The following is a 27,947-nucleotide window of genomic DNA, read 5'->3' as shown; positions in this document are numbered from 1 at the left end:
AAGATAATAAATAGTCTTTATCGGACATAAACCGGAAAAAAAAAATGCTATCGGCAACCGCAGCCGGCGTCAATAAAAACCATACTTTTTCAGATATTTTTTAAGGAAGATACTTGGTGGCGGCGAAAAACCTCCCGTTCCGTCATTATTCTATGAACTTTGTATTGAAAGCCATAAATTATTGCTTCCCCGAGGCCCAAGGAGGATGACTGGAACCCAGTCATAGCGCGCGCGAAGGGCCTTTCACGTTTGGCTTAGAGAAGTGGGAAAACTCGTTGTCCCCCATCTTGGGAAGCGGTAAAACCAGTTTTTTAGTCGAAGTGACGTCTAATCGTTAAGAAAAAGCAAGAGAGTGAACAGCGATTGCCTATAGCGATAATGCCGACATCACATTTTCCACTCAAAGATGGGATGTGATTCAGCCTAGTATTTCAAGGAGCTCTAAATATCATTATTTTCTCTATCCTGTGTTTCATATGCAATCATCTTCATGAAAATCCAACTGAGTGTATTGTAATCATAAATTTATAGAGTAATTGTAAAGAAATAATGAGAATGATTTACACAGGAACAAAAATATGAAAATTGTTTAATGGACAATGAGATTTTTACATTAAAAAAAGCAGAAAGTCCGCAGAGCTTAATTATTGATATGATGTGATTAGTATACGACATAGTGATAAGATGGAGCAGCGACCGCATAACCGTGATGCGGTAGATACGACACAACCGATGGGATAGGCTTCAGATCGGTTTCCGTGACGGTGACGTCCGCGGGGGTTTCGGCTTCTTTGTCGACTTTTTGGTTTGTCTGGATTTCGGCCCTGAAACCTTTGGCATCTGCCACGTAGTCGACGACCTGCACTTTACCGTCGGGTAAGGCGACGCCGTACGAGCCGACTTTCGATTGTCCCGATCCGGTTTCTCGGTGGAAAGATGCCGAATGAGGTTTCCCAGAATGGTATCCGAAGACGTAGTTGCCGTAACCCTTTACCGGAAAAAAAAAATTTACAATGAGCATTCAATTTCAATGGAGAAAGCTCCACTTATACATTAGTAAATTTCATGTTTCGTATACCATACCAGGTGTTCTCAACCATTTTCAGTAGCGACCCAGAATCAACAAAACCAGCTTCACGGCCCACACAGAACTGTGTTTTTGAAAATTAGTGAAACCAGGGACGCAGTAAGTGCATTTATTACACGACTGAATTTGAATTTGTACAACTCATCTAGGAAGCTCCTGAGACTAACGTTTTATCCTTAGCTCAGGCAACCCTGGATGTAAGTGGATTTGTGAAACCCATCTCAGAAGCCCCTCTGGATCACGTTTGGGTCGTAACCCATAGTTCAAGAATCCCTTTCTGTAAATGGATTCGTACAATCCTTTTTGGAAGCCCTTGCGAATCAAGTTTGGATGGTGGCCCTAAGAATCCTTGACTGTGAGTGACCTTCCTCGGACAATCCCCTGCGAATCAAGATTGGGTCAAGAATCCCTGGCTGTGAATGGATTTGTGAGACCTTTCCCAAAAAATCCCCTGTCAAATTTGGTTTGCGATCCTGAACTCAGAATACCTGGCTGTAAATGGATTCGTAAGACCCTTCACCGAAGCTCCTGTGAATGAAGTTTGGGTCGAGAGCCATAACTCAAGATTCCCTGGCTATAAAGGGAATTTGTGAAGACCCTACTCGGAAAACTCCTACGAATTATGTTTGGGTCGTGACCCATAGCTTAAAAATCCCTGGCTGTTAACGGATTTGAAAGACTCGTCTCGGAAGTCCCTGTCGTGACCCATAGGTTAAGAACCTCTGATATATACAGAGACAGCTACGAAAGATGGAGCGATGTTTTGTCTCATAAATGTGATTCTTCAAATGGATTTGATGCTATAAATCAAATGATTTTGAACAAAATTTTAAATGAAAAATTTTAGTAAGCACAAATTAAAAAAAAAAAAATGGTAACCCGTAAAATATGGTCATCCCATAATAAGTCTCAAAGCGGGAGTCTAGTGCGGAAACGAAGAGCCTTGGTTAGCGTTGAATATTGCGCTATACCCTTATTCCGTGGATATTGGTACTTATCTCTTAAATCTTAGTATAATCATGGTCACCAAAGATGGGTCTGGCAGGGCTTCAACCTGAGGAGACATAATTTTTTGCTTTTTTCAAACTATAAATTCAATATACAGGAACACTTGAAAATTGTGGCCTGGGGCGCTCTAAAGATCTCACCCTAGGGGCGGGCCGCCCTCATCAGACGCGGGGTGGAAATAATTTCGTGGGCTCTTTAGCGCCGATTTAATATACCTTTTTGGGGAAGGGAAGAGAATCGGCACCCATAGATTCATGTATTATCACAGAATATTCAAGAATGCTGAAAAATATCCACTGAAAGAAAAAAATTAGACATTATTAAATGCAAATTAATGCAAAACACTAATGAAAATTAAGAACTAAAGAAAATTTCAACTAGATGAAAGAAATTATGTCGAAACGTATGAAAATTAGAGCCTACGGATCTGCGAACTAATGATAATTCAAAATTGATGAATCAAAAAATGAGAAATAATTCTAGCACTAATGAAAATTCAGAATTTGTTAAAGAAAAAATTCCAAAATTGATCAAAATTCGGAATTAAAGAAAAAAAAATTTCAGAATAGATGAAAATTCTGAATGAATGAAAGGGAAAAAACTTCAGAATTAATGAAAGATAATTTCGGAACTGATAAAAACTCTGAATAAATGAAAAAAAATTCCCAGGATTGATCAAAACTTGCAATTAACAAAAGACAAAATCTCAGCTTTGATCAAATTTCATAATTAATGACAGGAAAAACCTCGGAATTAATGAAAATGTAGACGTAATGAGAGAAAAAATCTTAGAGTCAATGAAATGGCAGAATTAATGAGAGAAATAATTTCAGAACGAATAGAAATTAAGGATTTATGAAATAAATAATTCTAGAATTGGTGAAAACTCCATAATGAAATAAATCAATTGAAGCTCAAACACCTCATTTTCTACAAGGAAAAAAAAACATTTTTTTTTGTATGTTTATTTTTTCACTTATACTGCCATGAATGCGGGTCCCTACAAACAGTGGGAGCCCGGTGCGACCGCACCTATCGCATTCAACTAAGGGCGAATCTGGGCCCTACTGCAGGATATAGGGTGCCATGAGTAAAATATTCAAAGAAGAACATAATTTTTAACGATCTGCAACAAACGATGGCCGATAGAACTGTTACTACTTAATCGTGAATGCACCTCGTACAGTTGGGGAGGTGAGCATAGTAATATCTGTGGGTACAGCCGTGGTCCTGTTAAGAATCCAACACGTGCAATCGCAAGTTGACAAATTTTCAGACAGAAAATTTGATATGTATACAGGGTGTGCGTGATTAGAGTTCATCTATTCAGAGCTGTCTCCAGCCGCAACTGGCTATCAGAAAACTATGGAAGTTTGGAAACGCCTGAATGAAGGGACAGGGACATCAGCTCTCTTACGAACACGGGGATTTCAAACCAAAATCTATCCAGCAGCTTTCGGTCCTCAAAAGTTCCGTTCACATTTACGATATTGTGGTAGCATTGGGAGTTCTGGCACCCGCTTGATGATTTTGTAGGGAAAGAGGAGTAAAGAAGAAGGAGGAAAAACATTTACACCCTCTTCTACGAGGATTTTTGCGCTGCATACCCCTTTCCCCATAATTCTTTGCGATTTTTCCCTGTTGCGGGGTGAACGAAACCGGATTTTTCATTTCCTATGTAAACGGGGCTATAAAGAGGCTCTGAAAAATCTCCATCCATCCCTTCATTTAAAGCACAAATACTCAACCCATGGCCCTCGGAGTCATTTGATGCAGGACCGCCCTTATCAGAGGCGTGATCAGGTGCGAAAATGATTGCGGGACTCTTTGGCCCCGATTTTGTAATTTTTATGGGGAAAGGGAATCGGCATCTAGAGGTTCACTCATTATCACAAAATGTAAAGGAATGCTGGGAAATATAAATTAAAAAATATATATAAAACACCTAAATGTGTGTAAATTAAATACAAAATTTAATTAAAATTTTGGATCAATTCGGAATTTATTAAAGAAATATTTCGAGAATTGATGAAAATTTAAAGAATTCATTTAACGAAAAATCCTAGAATTAGTGAAAATTCAAAATTATTGAATGAAAAAAATTCAAGACTCGATGGAAAGTCATAACAGAAGAAATAATCCTAGAACTAACGAAAATTCCGAATTATTGAGAGAAAAAAATTCCGGGAAAGCCAGAATTAATAACAGAAACAATCCCAGAATTGATGGAAGTTTAGAATTAATGAAAGAAGTAATAATTCAGAATTGATGGAAATTCCAGCATCAAATCATTTGAAACTCAGACAACTTAAAAACATATGTACAATAAAACCTCTCTTTTGAGGACACTGGCGGGACAAAAAAATTTTTTCCTTGAAAGAGGGATGCGGTCACCCCTGATGGGTGTCCGTCAAGAGGAGTTTTACTGTATTTTTTTATGTAATGTATATTTTTTTACTTCTATTACCATCAGTGTGGGTCCCAGTGCGTTCGCGCCTGTCGTACACCCCTATGGGCGGCTCTGATGTGATATCGCCCGTGATATCAAATCCAATTGTTTTTTTAAACAACAGTACATTTAACAAACTACATAAGGACAGAATATCAAAAACAAAAGTACACATAAAAAACAAACAAAAAAGGGCATACATAAACCCACTATGTGACTTCGATTACTTGTCCGCTTAGTAAAAATGAACTAAGCGGTACACACCCATATTTACAGATCACTTAAGTGTGACGTGGTTCCGTTCCAGATCACTCAAGTTGCCCGTGGCACATTTACTGACCACTTAAGTGACCCGCGCCACAGCATTTAGAGTAACCAAAATAGTGTTCGATCATCGGAGAGTGGGGTAAAAAACATATCTAGAAAGAGTGTATAAGCATGAGAGTGACCAAATAATGACAGAGAGCGCAAGTTCCATGAGCGATCGAAAGAGTGTTGCTAGTATGTTAGTGGAGCGAAAGAGGTACTTGAAAACAGAGGTGTATTTATAGGGGCGATTCAGCCCAGACAGTACAAAGTGTAGGAATGAACAAAATTGCGGCAACAACAACATTCCCGCTCTCACATTTTTACACAAATAATATTTGCAATATAAAATTAAAAATAAAATTTATGATATTCTTTTTTTCACTGAATATAATTCAACTGGCAACGTTATGGCAATTGATAGTACAGGGGTTCCAAAAGTCATGGAAATTAAAAAATTAATAAACAAATTAACCAATGGATTTACATAAAAAAGTGTAATTACCACCAAACTGCTGATCAAGTTGTTGAGTTCTTTTCCACATAAATAATTTGAAAAGGTTTAAAATTTTACTCATAGATGACGCTGTATCCTTTTACACTATGGACAAACATAAAATGCTACACATACAGCGCATAGGCCTAGTAAATACTTATAACGATTTGCGTTACGTAAATGCATGTAACTACCACTTTTGCATATGCGCCCCGTTTCACCCGCTTAAATGAGGCTTAAGCTAGAAAAGACGCTCAAATTTAAATGTGGTAATTTTATGTAGATTGTGAAAATTGTGATAAACATTAACACTGTCTGCTCTTGATTTGTGTCAAAAGCAGGATTTATGGTATAGCCACAGATGGGCCACGCAAAATGTGCCACCCTTCTAGAGTTCTACTCGACATGCACCGCGTAGACATCCTCTTGGAATTTCTAACGAATTGGTACATGCAGCAATTTGCGTGTACGAGCACTGAACCCAACTTGATGTTTTTTTCTGTGTAATGCTTGTTATGTGTGGTGCTGCTATCCGCCCTTAATTTTTCTTACTATGAGTGAAGTGTTATGATCGAATACCATTTGTAGGGTTTTAGGCCTGATGCTCTCTGTGGCTAGACATTCCAACGGGGAGATCGGCTCGCATTCGCACCTCGAAGTTGGAAACCACCCGTCACTCACATGTTTCTTGGTTACTCTTCTGGCCCTTTCACTGACCCAGTCCTTCACTATCTGTCTCTTTTTTAGTCACTTAGTCACTCCCATGCTTACGTTCTCTATACGGCAATCGTTTGACTATCACTCACTAACTTTCACAACTGCGAGGTGCGAATGCGAGTCCATCTCCCCTTTATAAAGTCTCGCCACAGCGAGCAACGGGCCTACAACGGTACAGTTATTAAATCATTGCACTTCACCCATAGTTAGCAAAATTGATGGCAGGTGACAGCACTATACACGTGACAAGCATTACACAGTAACAAACTTCACGTTTGGTTTACAACACGTACACGCACATTCCAACATGTACCAATTCGTTAGAAATCCCGTAGAGGAATGTGGACGAGATGCATATGTAGTTTCTCCAACAAGATTGTAAATGCATGGAATAGCTTACCTTCTGATGCCGCGAATTCCCCCACGATAGACACCTTCAAAAAGAAATAATACAAGACGTGAGGGGGGGGGGAGTGCTCGTAAAGCTATCCATGCTTAAAGGATAACAATCATTATTTCTATAGGCAGATATTTTGGTAATTTAGTTACTTTTTGTGGGTTATTATTTTAGGGTAGCTGTATTTAGGCCGACTACAAACATAATATTATGCGCGGGCTGTTTCCCTAATACTCTTGATTTTAATATATATTTATTTTCTCCTTTTTCTTTTGTTCCCAGCCACCTTGTTGGGTAATTTGCCTGTTGCGGTTTATAAAAATTTGTATTTGTATTTGTATAATATTCTCACAAAATCAACACCGAAGGACATAATTAAGAAAGCTCAAAGTTCCTTGCTTTTCAAGGAAACAGGAAAAATATTATTAGGCCGTTATACAGTATTGTTCTGGATAATGTCTCTCACAAGCGCTCGAGATGGAAAAGCACGAAGCAATTTGATAGACAACACAGTTTGTATTTTACAGAACAGCCATTTACAAACATTCACAAGCAGCGATTTGACTAAACACGCTAAATAGAGAGCGGCTTCTCTCGCATCCAAGAGATCTCTCCCCCCATCTTCAAAAGAATTCAACAAACATCCCATAGTTCCGCTCTGTGGTGGCGCTATCAAGTAGCCAGAGAAAAGTCGGGAACCTTCCGGAAAGATCCCTTGGCGTCATAACATCGCCAAATCATTGGAGCGGTCGCCAAATTCGTCAAGTTTGTCGTCGACTTCGCGATATTTACAGAGAAATGCGTTAATGACTACTTACAGGTGAAAGATGACTTGATAGATGATTGAATAATGACTATTTACATAATTTTTGTAACAATATGTAACCAAAGAAGCATCAAAATCTCAAAAAGATAAAAAACGGCAAAGGTATCTATGCTTCGTGCTCCTTCTCCCTAATAATGTTGTGCTGGAGTAAGAGACCCCCCCCCCCAGATAAATATTTTCAACATCCTCTAATAAAAATATGAAAGCAGCAGCAATAAGAAGTGGATAAAGGCACTAGAAAAAGTGAAAATCGAAAGAATAGAGCTATTTTTTTAATAGGATCATCGTGAGAAGAAGAGGATAATTCTGAAACGTATATTTTGCAATGAACATTGTGTACAGTTCAAATTATAAGAGAAAAATTAATTCAGCGCAGCATTTTAGCGAAGTACGCTCTAATACAGAGAAAGATGGCTCTTTAAATGTGGTCATAAACGAAAGAGGACCTTTTTTTTTCTAACCTCTTCGAGTACAAGGTGTTGGCAATAAATTTGAATAATCGTAGACGTACTGGTGATAAATAGAGAAGCCTTGTTGAACGTTAAAAAAAAAGGGGGAAGGAAAAAAAAGGGTGTAGAGGAACAGTACAGAGATATATTGGATAAGAGAACATTAGTACAGTGTCTTGCTTTGTTTCATCCTCATCTACAAACTTGTGTTGTAGTTTTTTCTTTAATTTTCTGTGTTCTTTTTCTCACTTTTATGTACAGTATATAATAGAAGGACTAGTTCTGAGAAAGATGCACACACCACACACATTATATGTCTCTGGGGGGGGGGGGGAGAGGAGATACCGTAGAGAAGGGGGGGGGGATAAAGCCGAGGAGAACCGCCACCATCGTTATCGGTTGATCATTATTTCGTTGAGATATCACGTGGTTGTGGGAGGACAGAGAGGGGGAAAACACATCCACAACTTTTTTTTCGTAGGGTTACAATAAACTTTCGTTATCAGGGGGAAAAAACAGATTGAAGAAAAGATCAGCTCGATTGAATTTATTCCACTGGCGTTTGGAAGCAATATTATACCCCTGATCGTAAAAGGGTTAAGTGAAATGTATAACTTGAAAAACAAATGTGTAAATTTTTCGCTTTTTTTTAAAACAACACCAGAAAGTCTGTGGGGGGGGGGCAGCACGGTCATTATTTCTGAGGGCACGATGATGATGTTGTCATTATACACATATACATTCATATATACACATATACATTAGATCAGTCGAATCCACCTTCGAGGCTGGGGGGGGGGGGACAATGCCTCCCATGCTCCTCGTATCTCCGCCTATGTTCAAAGGGTACCCGGGTTTACTTCCTCCATGGGACAAAATCGGGTATTTGATCCTTTTTCGGGGGGGAAAAATCATTATAGTTGAAGGAAAAAAAAAATCTCTTATATTCAGGTAATTGAATGTCCGTTGAAGCTGACATGATATGATCATATGATAAACTATTGTATAAATTTTTTTCATGCTTCTCAGAATAAAGTGAGCTCAAACTTTTGGTACCCGGTTTCACCATATTTTTCCCTACTGAAGTGCACAAACCGCACTTTTTTGTATCAAAATATAAAATCACAAATATTTATTGGTTGATTTTCTATTAATTTTTTGTAACTTGCCCATGACTTCTCACCCACCCAGTGGCGTATTTGCAGGTGGGGGGGGGGGCCTTAGCGAGCTATAACCCAGGGCCGCAAAGTTCAGATGGGCGGAAAATTTGAGGAATGAGTGGTCCAGAAAATTAGCAGAGTTGCAAAATTTGTATAACCCTAAATAAATCCGCCTCCACCGAGCAGTGCTGTCTTAACACACGTGCCTACCCGGGCACAGCAGGGGCCCTCAAGACCACGATGGGGGACTCATAGAGATGAGATGTGGTTAAAATTTTCTAGAGCAAGTGCATAAATTAGTACAGACCAGCATTTCTAGCCAGATAGGGCCGCAAGTGGCGGCCACCCACCCAGTGGCGTATTTGCAGGTGGGGGGGGGGCCTTAGCGAGCTATAACCCAGGGCCGCAAAGTTCAGATGGGCGGAAAATTTGAGGAATGAGTGGTCCAGAAAATTAGCAGAGTTGCAAAATTTGTATAACCCTAAATAAATCCGCCTCCACCGAGCAGTGCTGTCTTAACACACGTGCCTACTCGGGCACAGCAGGGGCCCTCAAGACCACGATGGGGGACTCATAGAGATGAGATGTGGTTAAAATTTTCTAGAGCAAGTGCATAAATTAGTACAGACCAGCATTTCTAGCCAGATAGGGCCGCAATATACATCACTTTGCCCAGGGGGGCCGCTGATGATCTTAAAACGGCCATGCTGCAGATTCAGTAAGGGCAGTGAGTTTGGTCAATGAGTGAACAAAAGAGTGACCTAGAAATATTGCAAGCACGTGAGCTGGCAAAAGAGAAACTTGGAGCGTATGCAAGCATGTGAATGATCAAAAAGAATGACCTAGAGCACGTTTAAACGATCAAAGGAGCGAATTTTAAAGCAAGGAACGATGTAATTGGCAGATTAAAACAGTGATTTGGGGGAGTTTGTGCAAGTATGTGAGTGACCAAAACAGTGTACAAACATGTGAGTGACGAAAACAGTGTGCAAGTATGTGAGTGACCAAAACAGTATGCAAGTATGTGAGTGACCAAAACAGTGTGCAAGCATGTTGAATGACTAAAAGAGTCACTTAAAGATACAGATGTACTTTTCGGGAGTGGAGATGCTAAGCTGGTTATAGCAGAGGGTGGCATATTTGAGGAAAGAGTAGTCAAGAAAACTAGATTACAATGAGAGAAGGGCGGCAAAATCAGTGTAGCCGACCGGCGACAAAACCACAAATGCCCCTCTGCACCCACCCTGTATTTTCTAAAAAAATATCGAAGCCTCCACACACACACACTCACACAAATATAATGCATCTAAATATGTTTTCTTTTCAAGAGATGGATTGGAATTCCTGAGCATCCAAGACAGGCCCTTGAAAGGAAACGAATTAGAACCGAAACGCCTCAAGAAAGGACGAATCAAATACAATGAAAGGCGATTCAATAAGAACACATTTCTGAAGACAGTTGGTGGTTTTTTTGTTTCTTCCTCTGGGTAAGTGTTACGAAGTGTTACGAAGGTCATCAAGAAGCAATTAACAGACCGAAATGAAAGCGTTACCCTCTCTCTCTACATGCCACAACGTAGGTGTCTCTCTCTGCTAGCGTTAGATAATAAACATTAAATGTTATAACGAGATACGATCGTTCGGGATTGTTATTTCTTGAGACGCTGTTAAATCGATTATCGTGACGATATAATTTGTTGTTTTTTTTCCCCAAACAAAATAAGATTGTTTATTTCAGTAACAATGCCAGACTTGAAATTGTTAATTGGAACCAAAACTAATTAAAATGCGAAACAAAAAATAGGATATGCGTTATAGCAAAAAAACTTAATTATTATATTATACAGAATCCGCATTTTGAATGTAAATGAGGCGTGGGGTGATGGATTGTTTTTACATTGTTAAATTTTATTATTCAAATTTTGATGCTATTTAATTCTCAACATTATTGGAATGAAGAAAAATTGAATACATATTGTTGAAATTTTTTTTATGATTTCGATTGGTTTTTTTTTTAATTTTAATTTTTAAATTTACATTTTATTTTTTTAATTTAAATTTTAATATTATTAAGACATTGATTTAAATTCTGATATTACTGCAATTTCTGATATGTAAGCCCTTTACCCAGGTCTTTGATCACCTGTTTCGTTGAGACAGAGCGGCGGGTCATGTTCTAGTTGGGAGGAGGAGGTGGTATATAAGCACGTGAATTGCATTACGCCAGGGGTGCGCAACCTCCGGAGCGCGGACCAAATGCGGAACACCAAGGGGTTCCATCCGGCCCGCGGAAGGTGTTTTGGTAGAAAAGTATCTATGCACGAAATACGGTAGGTACCTAGGCTAGGCTGGCTGGTGTAAGGAAAAAAAATATTGTCAAATATAAGGAAGTTCCTGATTACAGTCAAAAAAATTGTCATATGCAAGTGTAGTTTCCCATTATAGCAAAAAAAAGTGAAATACGGGTAAAATTGCCAATTACAACCACAAAATTTGTCAAGTACAAGTAAAGGTGCCCATTACAAACAAAAAAATTGTCAAAGGCAAGTAAAATTTACAATTGCTGAAAAATTGCTAATAGTGAGAATTAGGGGGCTACTGCACCAGTCACAATAAACTAAAGTGTATTTCACCAAAAAAAATAAGTATTTTGTCAAATATTTAAAATAAATATGTATATGCATATGACTATATAATTATGATAAACATAATTATTATAATATAATTTATAAATCCTGAATGCAGTTTTAATTCTCGATTTCAAAAATTCAAATGAAATTCGTTAAAAATAAGAAAAAGAAAATGAAAAAGAAAAAAATAAACAATTTATAATGTTTATGCTGTTTTTCTCAAATTTTCTCCAATTTTTCAATTGTAATATCTCGGCAAATATTGAATTTAGAAACTTGGAGTTTTTTTTTGTTGGCCTCAAGATGGACAGGGCAACAAACTTCCAATTGGGTTTTTGACAAGAGAGTGTCCGTGCAAAAATTTATTTTTATTTTATTTTAATAGCTATAGAACCCCTTGAAACATGAATAACTTATCTGAGATACACACGTAATTTGGATAATTTTTTTTCTAATTGGAAGTACGTATGCCTCTAGAACAGTGGTTCTTAACCGGGGGTGCGACAGAGCATTTTTGGGGGTGCGAGATGGAAAAAAAGTACATGTTGACTGAGATTATACAGAAAAATAGAAATTATTGAAAAAATTAAATTTTTCAGTAAAAAGTATGAATCAAAGCATTATTTCTACACCTCATCACTTAATTTTCGGTTGCAGAAATATGTCCCGCGAAATTTGCGTTGTAAAATTTTCTGTTTTTGTATTACTTGGTCCTAACTTGCTTTCCATTTCGGTAGAGAAAAAATACCATTATTCATATACCAAACTATTTCGTGGTTTGTTTACATTGGTACTTCGTGTTATTAGCATGTTGTGCTTAGATTTTGATACTGTCGTGAGTATGACTGAGGAAAAACGTCAAAAAATTAGGCAAATATCAAAGAAACACTTATTAATAGTTGTTGCGGCTGGAATCAATAAGTGAAGAAGAACTTATTCAATGAAATTTTTATTCCAAATCTCAAAAAAGCACCGAAAATAGTAACTTTTTTTTTAGCTTTGTTTCTGAATTAATTAATAAAAAAAACAAAAAATAAAGCTTAACATTTAAATATTGCAAATAGCTGAAAAAAGCATTAAATAATATGTAAAAAAATTCATAGAAATTATTTAATAGATAATTAATTACGAAACAAAAACTGAATTTTCTGACAGATGAAAAACGCATTATCGAAGTATTGGAAAGGGTAAGTCGAATTGCACTGGGATTGCGGGAAACGGGAAAAGGTCGGGAACTACTGCTCTATATAGTCAAAGGTTCACTAGTAATTTGCGGTGCCAGGTGTCAGCTGTGCACCTTTTATATTCGCCTCATAACAAGCAACTCATGCATCGATATGATTCATACTTGATATGACAAACGTTTTTTCATCGTTATTACCATGTTCAACATTGGGGACATAAAAAAAAACAGGTCAGATACCGCCAGTATTTAGGCAATATTATAAGTAATATATATAAGTAATGAGATAGATCATTTTGTTGATTTTTAAAAAATATTTTTTTTGGCTTTTACTTACATCTTGGCTCTGATAAGCTGACGCTGACGTCAATCCTGCATATGGATAAGGATAGCTATAGACGACAGCGGCTGCTTCACAAGCGGCTATAATTCCAAGAATAATCAAGATCTGAAAAAAGAAATCGATAACAATCGATGAGAGATGAAAAAAATCGATGTCTAACAAGGTGATTGCAATTAGTTAGTGCCCAGTAACAAATCCCCTCACTTACTTGAGCTAAGCTATTTTCTATTACTTTTGACATTTTTTCAAGCAAAAATGTAAAAAAAAGTATTTAAATATAAAAAATAAGAATAAAAAAAATAGTCAAAAATAAAGAAAATATGCATGAAAATTGTGAAAATATGAATTTAAAAATACCGAAATATTACATAAAATACAAAAAATATATATATATATCTCAAAAAAATTCTTCAGTGTAAGCATACTGAAAAATTTACGAGAAGTGAAAAAAAAAGCATTTAAAAATGCTGAAGTTTCAATAAAAAGGAAAAATATGCACAAAAATGGAAATCAAATATGCATATTGAAAGCACTGAAGTATGGTTGAATCTAAAAGGAACAAAAATATAAAAAAAAGTATGCGCAAAAAAAAATAACAACACATGCATTCAAAAATGCCTTCATGACATTCGAAAAAATGCTAAAAATATGCACTTATTTCTTAAATTTTGGTGATTTCAGGCATCTATAAGCACCAACTATATAAATAGATTTATTAAATATTATATAATTTTTACATTGATTTTTTTCATTTTTGTCTCAGCCGTCAAGAGGTCTGAGAATTGTTTTTCATTTATTTTTTTGCAGATCCGCAAAAAATTATTTCCCCTATTAATTTCTTGTCGGCCCGTAAGCTACTTCTATCAGTTTCTTGACGGTCTCCTATTCCTTCGTTTTTCGTTGGTCCGCAAATTATTTCTCCTAGTTACGGTATTCATTTTTTGACAGCCCACAAACTATTTCTTTTAAAGTCCTCAAATTATTTTTTGCTTCTCGGCCCGTGATTATTTCTTTCTCTCTCGCTCTGGATAATTTTTTTTCACTGATGCTTTAATTATTTCTCCCATTCATTAATTTTTTTTTTGCCTGCCCGCAAATTATTTCTATCCATTTTCGCCGTCCGCAAAATTGTTCACCTGCTTCCAGCTGTAGAAAAGGGTTAAAGATCATTGCTCTAAAAAAGACAGAAATTCCTACTATATTCAGTGCTATAAATTAAATTTAAAAATTAATTTAAATTCAATTATTTATATAAATAAATACATGAGTTATATTCCCAAAATACGGTATTTCGAATTTATCTAATAATGATAGTTATCTGATTGAAAAAATATATGCATTTTTGAAATGCTCTGAAAATTACTCAATACAAAATACATTGCACTGATTTCATATTGCTTACTAGAAAAACTGCCAAAATTGTCATAACTTATGCTTTTGTCCCCAGTATTGGAGCGAATACGACATAAGACTCACCTTCATGATGAAACGGAAGATGCCAATATGAAAAAATTTCCACCTGAAAACCTTCTAATATTTATAGAACTTCTTTTTTTTAAGAAAAGCAATATCTTATGGTATTACGAGATGCGACATGGAATAAATATTCATGAATCGATGAGTATGAGATAGTGATTATTATTATTATTATTATTGCAGGTAATAAGAGCTCATCTTCGTCGATTTTCTGACCTTGGCCTTAAGCATTAACTTTTGCTTTTATTCTTTTCTCTTGCTTCACTTGATGCATTTTTTGACTTTGATACTTCGACGTTGTGACCTTCGATTTTATGACATAGAAAATGTGAGTCTCTCTATCTCTCTAGTTCTTCTAGTCTCACTAGATGGCTACATAGGCGGAGATAGACTTGGAAGTCTGGGGGGGGGGGCAGTAATTATTTCTGGGGGGGGGGCCCCCACGATGATGATGATGATGATGTCAATTCATATATGCATATGCACATTAGATTAGATCAGTCAACTTCGCCTTTGACGCTGCCCCCCCCCCCCCAACGTCAATGTGTCTCTGCCCATGGATGGCTATAATATTTTAGACGCAATTCTGATCAATTTCGAATCATATTCGTGTCTCAATGGATTTCTACAACATATTTGGGTGGGAACCGTTTCATCTTTTCCTGAATTATCAGGGCGAGAGTGAATCTTGCCAGAGGAGGCCCGATGAGAAAATAATAGTGGGGGCCGGGTTCATTTCAATAACATCGGAGAGCAAAAAATGTTTAGGACACCTTCCCCCACCTCATGCCTTGGTTTTATTTGTATTTTGTGAGGACGGGAATCGGCATTCATTGTTTCCGATTATACTGGAATGCTGAGAAATATCGATATAAGAAATTTCGAACACGATGTAAATTAACACAAAATTTGATGAAAACTCAACACTGAAGGTCATTTTTAACCATATATACTCGATCCATGGCCCTCGGAGTCGACCGATGTGGCCCTTGGTCTCAAACCTAATTTGTTTTAAAAATGAATTAGCGGTGTATTTCCCAGACCGCTTAAGTTATATCAAGTTTGCAGTTACATATCACTTGATTGCCCCGTGTCATATTTCAAGATCACTTGAGTGGCCCGCGACACAGTTCCAGATGAACCATGCACCCACCGCCCATTTACAGATCTTTTGAGAGAGGTACGGTGCATTTCCAAATCCTTAAGTGACTCGTAGCACATTTTCAGATCACATAATTGTCCGTCACATTTCCGGATCTAATAGACTGGAAGACGACTCCAAATCTACTAGATTGTTTTAACATTTCAGGTGACATTCTAATCAAGTCCCGAATCATGTTCGTGTCTCAATGGATTTTTACAACACATTTGGAAGCAATATGCAAGCACGATGGAACGATTATCGACGACAAAACACCAATGGATATGAGAGGGAAAGGCGATGGAATGGTGTAGAAGAAAATGAGCGGAAAGACAGACAAAAGAATGCAAATAGGGCCAATTATGTAAACAACAAAAATGCAGTTTATATTTCACAAAGCAAGGATACCTCTAATGAATTACATACGACTTATAGACCTATAAAAGAAGGGATCCTCATAACAAGAGTTTTCAACAATAAGAAATATTTCTAAGGTGTTCTTCGATCTCGTGCAAAATTAGCTGATTGACGGGCTGATTTGCTTCGTATATTTCAGCTGACCTGATGTGTGTATAGGTTTTTTTTTTCTTTCTCTTTCTCTTTTTTTATGTTGAAAGATCAAATGATTGTCAGGCTCATGTGTGATATGTGAATGTGTATCTACAGTGTGATAATTACAATGTAAAATATAATACTTAAGTGAAGCAATTATTATAAACCCCAGGGACACTAAATTGCTGCTCGCGAGTTGTTAATGGTTGCTCCCTGGGGCAAGATGTAAAGTTGATGAGATTTTTTTTTCTTTTTTTAGTGGAGAAAATAAATGCTCCCTTCGGGGAACCCCGTATGGCGAACTATGTTTCCCAGGCCGGGGGTTAGTATCTCTTACAACACATTTGGTAGGAACCGTTTCATCTTTACCTGAATCATCAGGGCGAGAGTGAATCTCACCAGACGAGGCCCGAGCGAGAGGAGCTCAGTGATGAGCGACACTTAAGTGAAACGAGAGAAACATAGTTCACAGATAACTTAATCGATCTGCTGCGCTGTTCCAGATCACTTATTAATTAAGTCACCCGCGACACGTTTCCGTAGTGGCCAGCACGTTCCTAAACGTTAAACACCCATGTTTTAAACTAGTGAGAGGTAAAATTTCCGAAATCTAATGAAAATTTTAGATTTGATGAATCACATATAAGTCCTTGAAGAAATAATTCTGCGACAGCACCTGCTGCACACGCCTAAGGGTGTTCTGTGTATCCTCCTGCAGAGTTTAGTGTTTCTGGTCCGCGGACCAGAAGTGGTCTGTAGCGATGCCATAGGTCAGGGCTACACAACCTCTTCAGTCCGCGAGCCAGATATGCGCTATTTCTGCTACTCTCGGGTTAGAAACTCATATGTATGACAAGTGAACACGCCACCCGAATTTTAACATATTCCCGTAATATTTTGGCCATCTCAACATTTTTTATAAAATGTCCCGTTTCTTCCCGTTTATTTTCAAAAACATAATTTTTGAAATCAATACTTAAGATATATTTTCATGAATTATAAATTATATTATGACATTTATGACTGAACATTGAGCATTGAAGGACCGGACACACCTCGCTTCCCATCATTTATGATTGTAATGATAATTATTATAGGTGTTATAATTAATTTCGTCAAATAAATATATTCTCAATATTTGTCAAACATACTTTTTTGGTGAATTGCATTTTGCCTTGCAGCAGTCATGATTTTCCACGATTGGCGATTTTTCAGCAATTTTATCGATACTTGACAAATTTACTTGCCGTTGACAATTATTTCGGCTGCAATCTTAAGTAAGGCACAAGTAAAGGCAACATTACTCCGCGAACGTCCTCCGTTCTCTGTTTTAGAATCTGGTAACCCTACTGAAGGGAGCCATACACGGCTCCAGGTTGAGAACTAATAATCTAGATTGGTGTTGAAGTGACCAGGTCACTTCGTGGAGTGCGTTCGTTCTTCGACTGTCCCGTACAAATTATTTTCATTTGAAATTTCTCGTAGACTACTGCATCAGTATTAGAGAAATCGCGATCGATCTAGATAGATTTCAGATGCATGTCAAATAGAATTTCTTAGAAATTAGAAGGTCTATCGATTCGTATTTTCCTCTACCGATGATCGATCGATTTTTGCTATTATCATACATTGTAATAAAATAGCGGTTTGTTTATTTATCCACGTGCCAAACAATGAGAATGCCTCGCGTGCATTGTTTTGTTCTCACTCGTCCTTGCTTCCAGGGGAACAAAAGTAGAATTCAATAAGGAAAAACTCGCACAATTCTCAGCTTCTAGTTTATTCTTTCCAATAAAGAAACACAAGGGAATATCATGTGTCTTCAATCCCTTTTGGTTGCATACGTACAAAGTATACGAAGACAGAGAAAGAGAGATCTTTTTACAACCGAAGGTCGTTGATGTTAAAGCATTTTGGGAAGATCCAGCTCGTGTGTGTGTGTGTTTGAGATCCTCCCTTGCCCCGGGCAAAGCTCCACCTGCCCAACGCCCGTCGTCCCAAGGACCTTGGACTAAATAATTACCCCCAAGGACATGCCATACGCAAAACGTACGCACCACTCTCTCTCTCTCTCACGCACGTATCGAATATGTATGCGGTTTGAAAGGATGTTAAAAATAATAATAATGGTAATTGGCCGCTGTGTCTTTTAAGCTTCTTCTTGACCGCTGCCAATGTTTGACTTGAATCTGCAACTCTTGTCCGAATACACAATTGCAGGATGTAGTTTTCTCGCTTAGTTAGTGAATACGGTGCACGTCGCTTTATGTGATCACACCGGGATTGGGATTTTCTGATAATAATAACAGATTGATAAATATGTATATGAAAGAAACCCCCCTAAATGCAAATATAATGACTGGAGCACGGATTATATGCATAAGTGCATAGTTACCATTTTTCATAGTCAGTGCATATAAATGCATAAAATCTCCGGAATTTTTTAGAAAATAAGTGCATTTTTGTAGCTTTTTTTTTTTTATTGGCATTGTACTATTGTTTGCAAGATTATCTTTATCTTTTCATTCTATAAATTTAATCATATTTTTTTAATTTTTTCAAGAAAATATTTGAGGATTGCTCATAATTTATAAGGCATTTTTAAATGCATGTTCTTAGGCACTCTTAAATGCATATTTTTGCACTTTTAAATACACGTGTTCTTAATTTTTTTGCACATATTTTTTTTTAAGCTTCACTGCATATTTTTCTTTTCTTGTAGATTAGGCTATACTTCAATGCTTTTAATGCGCATTTTGTTTTTAATTTTGTGCATATTTTACTTTCTGTGCATATTTTACTTTCTGTGTATATTTTTCGTTTTTAGGGAAACTTCAGGAGTTTTGAATGCATATATTTTTTTTTCATTTAACGCTTTTTTGCAATATATGTGTAATGTATATGTCCTTTCGGGCAGGCATATTGAAAAAAAAATTTAAGCATGTTTTTTATTTCATGCATATTTCGATATCTTTAAATGCATATTTTGGTATCTTTAAATGCATATTTCAAATTTTGAAATGCATGTTTCAGCTTTTAAATGCATATTTTAGCATTTTTAAATCGTAATTTTTTAGTTTTTCTTTTTTTCGGCATTTTTAAATGCATATTATCATTTTTTTTTCATTTTTGCTATATTTCAAATTTTTTGTGTCATACTTAAGCATTATTAGATGGGATCTTTCTTTTTCATTTTTCGCACATATTTTTTATTTCACGGCATATCTAGGCATATTTAAATGAATACTTATTTTTTATTTTTAGAATATATTTTAGTCCATATTTTGCCACTTTTTTAGTGCATAATAATCGGGGCTCTAATAATGACCATGCATCTCGTTCGAACAACGGAATAATTCAGTTCTAAGGAGTTAGAATGGAATCTGTCTAAAAAGACCGGCATTACACTATAAAAGTTTTAGAAAAGTTCTTTTATAAAACTTGAAGAATGCAACCAATAAGCGTATCGGTTATATTTGAGCGAGGCTTAACGGTTGTTTTTTTAAAGTTCCTAAAAGATATTTTATCAAATTTGCATAGCCGCCTCACACCGAATGATAATATTATCCATGATTTCAATAAGAGGCATCCACTGTACTTGATTTTTCTTTTATCTGTGGATGGAATAATCTATTGGGAGTAATTTGTCTAGAGAGCCGAGATAAAGTAATAACCACTTGATATGACGATCAATGTAGGCATAACATTATATATACACTTGACATTCGTTATAACGACATCCACAGAAATCTGATGTTACATTGGGATGTCGTTATATCGAACGTTCAAGAAAAAATTAGCTTGCACGGATATGTAAGCTATGTATATACATTTATTGTCCAATATGTCCATATATGTCCAATACATATATTGGACGAGCCAAGGAATTTTCAGAGATATTGACCTAGGCCCGCGCCTATCCTGGCCTAGAAATCAGTGAACTTCCTTCTTGCGGGGAGGGAGTCTCAACATCATGGGTTCTCAGGAAAAGTGCATGGTCGTCTTAAGAGTCCCATCGGCTTCCCCCCCCCCCCCCGGATACAGGAATTTTTCTAAGGCCCCATACTTGCATAGAAATGCCTGTCTAGTATGTTATTCACATATCGAAGTTCTCGAAAATTTTGATGAAACATCGTTATCATGAGCATCCCTTTCAAACTTGAGCCGTTCCAGGGTGGGCCCACGTATTAAGACGGCACTGACAAAGTGTTCTGGGGTCACCCGTACTTGACTGGAGAGAAGTAATAGAGCTTACATATTAATTCCATCCAGAAATTGTAGTACCAGTTCTCATCTTGCGCCCCCCGTGGATATGAGGGGCCCGGGCCCTGCCCATATGGGGACCGCGGATTTAGATGGTCTTGGTTCCTTGCTGTGCTGGATTCAGAAAGTATTAACATTTTCTCCCACCAATATTCACTTGAAATCTATCACCACTCTCTCTGAGGGTACTTGCCGTGGTTCCCCTTCATCAGATTTTCACCTGTGCCATATTACTGTATGCGAACATGTAGTGATAAATTTTTTTTAGTAAATTTAATAATTCTATCATTGTTTTTTAAATTATTGTCAATGTGCCACAATATTTTTTTAATTATTTTTTTTATGCTATTCAGAAACCGGTCAGCAACTTCAATCGGAAAATTATAACAGTTTTATTCGATAGGTAACAGCAAAAGTTTCAGTGAAATGATTTTTCTTTGCATGTTACATAATACACTACAGCTGTTCGCAACCTGATGCCATGTGGCCCTGGGATACTCTAGAAGGAAGGCCACAGATAGAAAGGGGGCCCACAAATGGGAAGGGGATCCACACACACAGAGGTGAAGAATTAGAGCTTTCAAGTGAAATATGTACAGTATATATAATGTGCCGCTGTGGTGGTCGAGTGGTCATAGTGACGGACTCGCATCGCGGGGACCCGGGTTCGAGCCCCACCGTCGCCACAGTGGTGGTCGGCTGAAGCTGGTTTTCTGTGGTTCCCAACTTCGAGGCGAGGCGCAAATGCGAGCCGATCTCCCCGTTAAAAAGTCTCGCCACAGAGAGCAGCAGTACCTACAAGCAGTACAAATATTCAGTCACTACACATCACTAACTTCACTTCTGAGATATAGATGGTAGCGCTGAAAAATCATACACAACACTAGATACACACTCAGACTGTTAGGTACACACACACTTACACTTCCTGCACAACTCAGTAGGTAGTAAATTGCCTATGGCGATAGACCTGAGTTGTGCTCGGTTTGAAAAAGAAAAAAAAAAGTATATATAACGTAATAATGTCATAAACAAACATGCGAGAGATACGATAATGTATACAAATTAAATTATTCTAAACAACGAGAGAGAAGAGGACAATCTCGTGTTGGACGATTTACGGACTCACTGTTGTTTGTATTCTTATTCTTTTTGTGTGATTTTAAAAACAACGTATCCAATGATACTTGCTTTTTGCCTCCTTTTTAGGATTTCTCGAATATGGCAAATTGCATTGTCGTTGGACAGATTTATTGCTTGCTTTACTGTAATTCTATTTCATTGGTAGTTTTCTACAGAATTTTGCACAGTAGTAGTTCTGTAGTTTTCTACAGAACTATGGTCACCTCCTGGCCAAGCAGAATTTATATAAAAACACCAGCACATATAAGCGTGATTACAATGCGACATCTTGTTTCGTATAGTAGTCAAACTCAATTTTTCCAGTGAGGCACGCTGACCGGACACTGTAGGGGAGAATATTACCTACAATTCCACATTACGTATGTGTGCGCGAAAGCGAAAAATCATCAGCTTAGTTGTGAAAACGTGACGATAAATAAACGAAGCGCAAAATGTTTGCTCGTAGTGCGAATCATCGCTCGTTAATCGAAACCAATTTTTTTTTCAAAATTCTCGCTCGTTATGCGAATTGCTCGCTAACCGAACCACTCGTTAACCGAAGATCCACTGTATAAGCAGTTTCAGTAAAAATGCATTAGCTTCGAAGATAATAATAAAATTGTAATAATTACATGCACGTACCTATCTATGTACTCATGGGAATCCCCGGAAATTTCGCCCTCGACGATACATTTCACCTGCTCCGACCGTATGAGGGACCAACTGAAGAACAGTGACCGTATCAGTGACCAAGTGAGTGATCATGAGATGTGACCTTATGAGCGACCGAGTGAGTGGGTGAGTGACCATATGTGTGCGTGTAAGACCGCATGAGTGACCAAGTGAGCAATCGATGAGTGAGTGTGTGTAACTGTATGGATGAATGACCATATGAATGAGATAAGTAAGTAATTGTATGAGTAAGTGACCATATGAGTGAGTGTAAGACCGTATGGGTGTGTGTGTGTGTGTGAGTGACCGTATGTATAAGTGAGTGTAGTTACTATGTAGTAAATGAGTGGGTAAGTGAATAACCATATGAGTGATCAAGTGATTGAATAACCATATGAGTGATCAAGCGAGTGAATAACCATATGAGTGATCAAGCGAGTGAATAACCATATGAGTGATCAAGCGAGTGAATAACCATATGAGTGATCAAGTGAGTGAATAACCATATGAGTGATCAAGTGAGATAATAACCATGTAAGTGATCAAGTGAGATAATAACAATATGAGTGACTAAAAGACAGTATGTGTGTGTGTGTGTGTGCGTGAGTGACCGGGGCGCGGTAGCCCAGGTCGATTAAGATACTCGCCTAAAGTACCGAAGGATGTTTAGAGGTGTCGTAAGTTCGATACCCGGTTCGTCCTTGTCAGAAGACTTTCCTGACACGGGGTGCAACGGCCTCATAACCACAGAAAAAATTGCTACCGCAGGGAGTCCCCCATCGAGGGGTTAGCGCACCAACCTCTCGATGAGTATAAAAAAACAAGCCTGCCGTTCGGAATCGGCACTAAATTGCAGGCCCCGGTCTGATTAGCCCTCATGTGCAGAAAATGACCGTGGTGCGACAAAAATGAACGAAAGTATGAGTGAGTGTGTGACCATATGAATGATCAAAGGCGGAGTTGTGTCGTGAATTGTTTGGAAATACATAAAAATTGAAATAATCGGTAGTTTTGAATGCTGCTTACGAAAAATTATTCTCACGAAGGGGGATATTTTTTTCACGCTGACCAAAAATTTAGTACAACCACTTGTCACTAGAGTGTGCCACACGAATGTCCTGCAGGAGTGATTGGAGCAGGATCTTTCGTCAATCTCTTCTGTGCCCAGAACGTTCGCAAAGATTCAACTGCCGATTCGTGGGTGAGATAAAACAACATGGTGCGCAAACCGTGGGTCGCGACACCCCGAGCGTCAATGAACTGGGGGTCACGAGAGATTCTCCAAAATAAAAAAATCCAAATAAGAAATTCATTTTTATTTAAAAATATGTCAAAACTAAAGAAAGCCTTTATTCAACTGAACAAGTTGTTAATGGCTTTTTTGAAATTCTGGAATATTGAAATAATATATGCACTTTGTTATAAGTTATGTAAGTAATATCGAATTATTGCAGTCAATGAAAAGGATTGAATTTCATGCAGTGCGAGAGATGCATATATTTTGGGGTATAATATTTTATTTTTAATGGTAAGAAATTAATTACAATGGTATTTTATATCTTGTTTTATTTTCATATATAGAGAACATATGTGTATTTTTTGGAATGATAACTTATCAGAGATTTGATAATAGAAAATAAGGATTGAAATTTTGATTTAAAACATATTGTCTTAAAAAAAACACACACACACGCACACACTATGATTGTGAATTTTCAATAAGCTATAGATATCGGCTCCACGACTCCAGAATCACAAAATGCAAGATCGTCATTGGCCGCTGGATCAACTAGTCGCAATGGTTTTTCAGCGTGAATAGCATTATTTCGAATCGTCAGTATCATGGCGTGTCTTTTTTGACTAAAGTTACGAGATTTTGTGTATCGTCACGGATCAACGGTCTTGTTACTTCAACGAACAGCGGTTGTCTTCAAGATTCTGACAGCTTTTCCCGGGGTTTGTTTTGGTCGTATGGTCTCGCCCAGGGTTAAAACCTGGCCATGACAACAGATGTGAATCACGAATGTGCAATGTCCTTGCAAAAAAAAAAAAAAAAGAATGTGGGAAATGTCGTTTGAATGTTTGCTCTACCCATGCTACTCTATAGAAGTTATTTTCCTAAAATGTTTTGGAACGCGTGTTTGTTTCAATAAGGATACACATTCGCATTTCAAGCGCAACTTAGCAAAACAAGGTGTCCAAACAGCTGATAAGAAAAAGAAAAATCTGTACATTCGTGCTTCTGGCTCATTCGGCGGATGATATCAAGTTAGTACTTCTACAGGGTGACATCGAGAGAATCACCCAATTTCAAAATTGTATATTTCTTAAAAATAAAAAACAAGTGTAGAATCATTTTGAAATCGGATGATTCATGGTGATCACCCCGTATACGAAAATAAAGGACCATACACCTTGCTATACGGTCCATACACTTCGATCTTGCATAAGGGACACTTACGTACATTAAAAAACAAAGTTTTCCAAAGACTTGCAAAGAATATCTTTGGAAGTCAATATCAGGGCCGCAACTCGGGGGGCTCATACCCGGGGCGCAAATTTCATTCTGAAATCTCTCCTTCAACATTACAAGGGGGCGTCAAAATGCGAGCTTGCCCCGGGTGAAAAAACATCTAGTTACGGCCCTGGTCAATATCGCCTAATTAAAATCGAAACAAGCGTTCCGAAAAGTACTTTCAGGGTCGCATTTAGGAACAGCACATTTACTGGCAGAAAACCTTGGCATATCTTCAGCATTTGTAGAGGTCGACGATAAATTTTTCTTTGTCAAAGTAAAAGGGGGGGGGGGGTTGCGCTTCAAAAAGTTTGCGCACCACTGTTATGGAGAGGACTCCGATTTTCATATTTCCAGTGATTTGCGTTTCTGTAGTGCCATCTATCAATAAAAAGCTTAACTATTATTTTCACAAACTGTTATTCAAGTTTTTGTAAACTATCAGCGAATTTATAGGACACCCTGAATTTAAACATTTTTTGAACCATCCAAAATCTGACGTCAGAATGCGTTTATTACGGTTTTTTTTTTTTGTCACGCTATTGCTATTTTATTTTTGACGCAATCATGATTTAAATGCAAATAAAAAGAGCTTACGATAAATGTTGAGTTTCTCAATCCAACCGACAGATGGCAGCAGTGCATATAAAATAAAAGGAGCGTGTAGTAATAGAGAGGATTGGATTCGATTTGAGGTTAATACCTACACTAACCTACACGATAAATCGACCCTTCCAAGACATCAACCGTTGCTCTGGCGGCCCTCCATACTCAGCTGGAAGTAACAGCTTACATACGAAAATCATAGTACCAGATCTCATATAGTGCAGTCCCCCTCCCTCCATTATATACATGAAGACTCGGGTCATGCCCACATACACCCAAGGGTTAAGATGGCCTTGGTTCTATATGTACGGAACTGATGGATTCTGAAAGTAGTAATATTTTTCAACCATGTTTCACTTTTAAAGCTTTTCTCTTCACAGCTCTGTATGACTCCTTTCACCACCTGTCGTGGATCACCTTTCTTCTGATTTTCAACCGTGCCCCCCCCCACCTAGAATATTCCAGGACCGCAAGGGGGCCATATGGCCCCAGGTTGAGAACCACTAATCTAGATGACCCCTTGAGAAAATTAACTTAATACATTTATGGAAGATCTTAGACGAAAAAGAATGCTTGCTACCGCAGGGAGTAAGAGTTGGTTAGCGCACCAACCTCTCGGTGAGTATGAAAAACAAGCCTGCCGTTCGGAATCGGCAATAAATTGTAGGTCCGGGGTCTAATTAGCCCTCGTGTGCAGAAAATGACCGTGGTGTGACAAAAATGATAAAGTAGGAACAAGAATGCTACCTTTCTTTTCTTTTTTTTACAGTAAATAGAACCCAAGATATTTCCATCGTTCGGTTGTTGTGCGTACTGTACATTCCCAATAGTATAAAAAAGGGAAATTTTTATAATGTAAATAATATATGTGAGTAATTCAAATGTGTGTGTGAATGCCCAGCACTGTCAACGGAGGCTCTGTTTGATTATTCCCTTCGCAGTGGAGGCTCTGTGTGTTTTCTGTATGTGTATATTGCATATTCCGTAAAAGGAAAGGGAAATAAAACGGCTCAGCACTGTGGACAGAGGCATTGTTTCTTCGTTTACCGCCACAGTGGAGGCGCTGTATATATTTTTTGTACGCATTGTGTATTTAGACCATAGTTTCCCAACTTTTTTTGTCCCCCCCCCCACACACACACGGTTCTACCACCCCCCTGGCACTTTCCATCGCCCCCAAGCGACGTTAACGCCCATGTTGGGAATCACTGATTTAGACCATTCTCAAATCTCTCCCACCTAAACATGCCAAATTCATCTGCTTATTTGCCCCACAAGTCTTTTCCACACTCCTTTTGAAATTCCAGGCTGCGGTCTTCGCCCCTTATATGCCACTTTTTTTTCTTTTTTTTTTAACCGAGCACAACTCAGGTCTATCACCATAGGCAATTTTCTATCTAGTGAGTTGTGCCGGAAGTGTAAGGGTGTTGTGTACCTAACAGTCTGAGTGCGTATCTAGTGTTGTGTATGATTTTTCAGTGCTGCCATCTATATCTCAGAAATGAGGTGAGTGATGTGTAGTGACTGAACATTTGTACTGTTTGTAGGTCTGTTGCTCTCTGTGGCGAGACTTTTTAACGGGGAGATCGGCTCGCATTTGCGCCTTGAAGTTGGGAACCACAGAAAACCAACTTCAGCCGACCACCACTGTGGCGACGGTGGGGCTCGAACCCGGGTCCCCGCGATGCGAGTCCGTCACTTCTTATATGCCACTGTGCGCACGTGCATTTCTCCCTAGTCATTGGGTTCAGCTATCAATTTAAGTCCAATGGCTTGTACGTTGCATCGAGTTGATGGCTGTCTTCATGGGGACGACGCGAGTGATTCCATACTTGCGAGCACGGGGCAAGGGGAGCCACCACTATAGATCTCTGCTAACTTTTCCGATACAACCCTGCCTCTTTTGAGGTCACAGAAGTAAGGTGCTTTGCATCAGTCCGGGGTTGTGAGCGGTTCTATCTATCTATCTGTTATTAATACAAGAAACTACGTTAAGTTAGGACCTGGTCTATCAACTATGGGATAAAGAGAAAACGCTCAAATTCTCGTACAATTCTTGAAATGAAATGTTTGTCGGTTTCAAATCACCGGACAGCGTTAAATAAAAATCATAAAACAAGCAAGATAAAAAATCTTAATTTTTTTATTTATTTTCATGCTGCATATACCGGCATAAGTTTTTTTCGAATTCAAATACAAATACCTATATTTTTTAATTCACTGTGAGATAAATTCTCACTGAGAACATAATTAATACATAGTAATCGATATTTTGGAGCATAAAATTTATATCGATCAATGCAGTATATAAAACGTTTACAGTACTACTACTAAATCAGACATGCACCTCGTTTAGATTTCTCTGCGGAACTTCTAACGAATTGGTACATGTTGGAATGTGTGTGTGCTTGTATAGTGAACCTTCCGTGAAGTTTGTTTCTGTGTATTGCTTTCTATGTCTAGTGCTGCATCTGCAATCAATTTTTTAAACTACGATTTCCCATCTCCCCCCTAAAATTCGTAGTGAGTGAAATGTAATGAATGAACAA

At 37.9% G+C, this 27,947-nt stretch overlaps 1 protein-coding gene across 1 annotated transcript; it reads right to left on the bottom strand.

The window, feature by feature from the left end:
- Positions 1 to 572: 572 nt before the first annotated feature.
- Positions 573 to 14,746, bottom strand: LOC149089095 (cuticle protein 14-like). Its single transcript, XM_089237234.1, has 3 exons — positions 14,528 to 14,746; positions 13,046 to 13,156; positions 573 to 988 (listed from the first exon to the last, which is right to left on the bottom strand). Exons 1-3 carry the CDS (start codon positions 14,531 to 14,533, stop codon positions 662 to 664), a joined length of 444 nt encoding a protein of 147 aa, XP_089093360.1. The 5' UTR covers positions 14,534 to 14,746; the 3' UTR covers positions 573 to 661.
- Positions 14,747 to 27,947: the final 13,201 nt, after the last annotated feature.

This window comes from Pholcus phalangioides, unplaced genomic scaffold (genome assembly GCF_987345545.1).
Source record: "Pholcus phalangioides strain wild (caught in Gottingen) unplaced genomic scaffold, Ppha-v1.0 ptg000002l_1, whole genome shotgun sequence".
NCBI classification, from domain to species: domain Eukaryota; kingdom Metazoa; phylum Arthropoda; class Arachnida; order Araneae; family Pholcidae; genus Pholcus; species Pholcus phalangioides.
The sequence above is the reverse complement of the archived record's forward strand: the minus strand, read 5'-3'. Positions and strand labels throughout refer to the sequence as shown.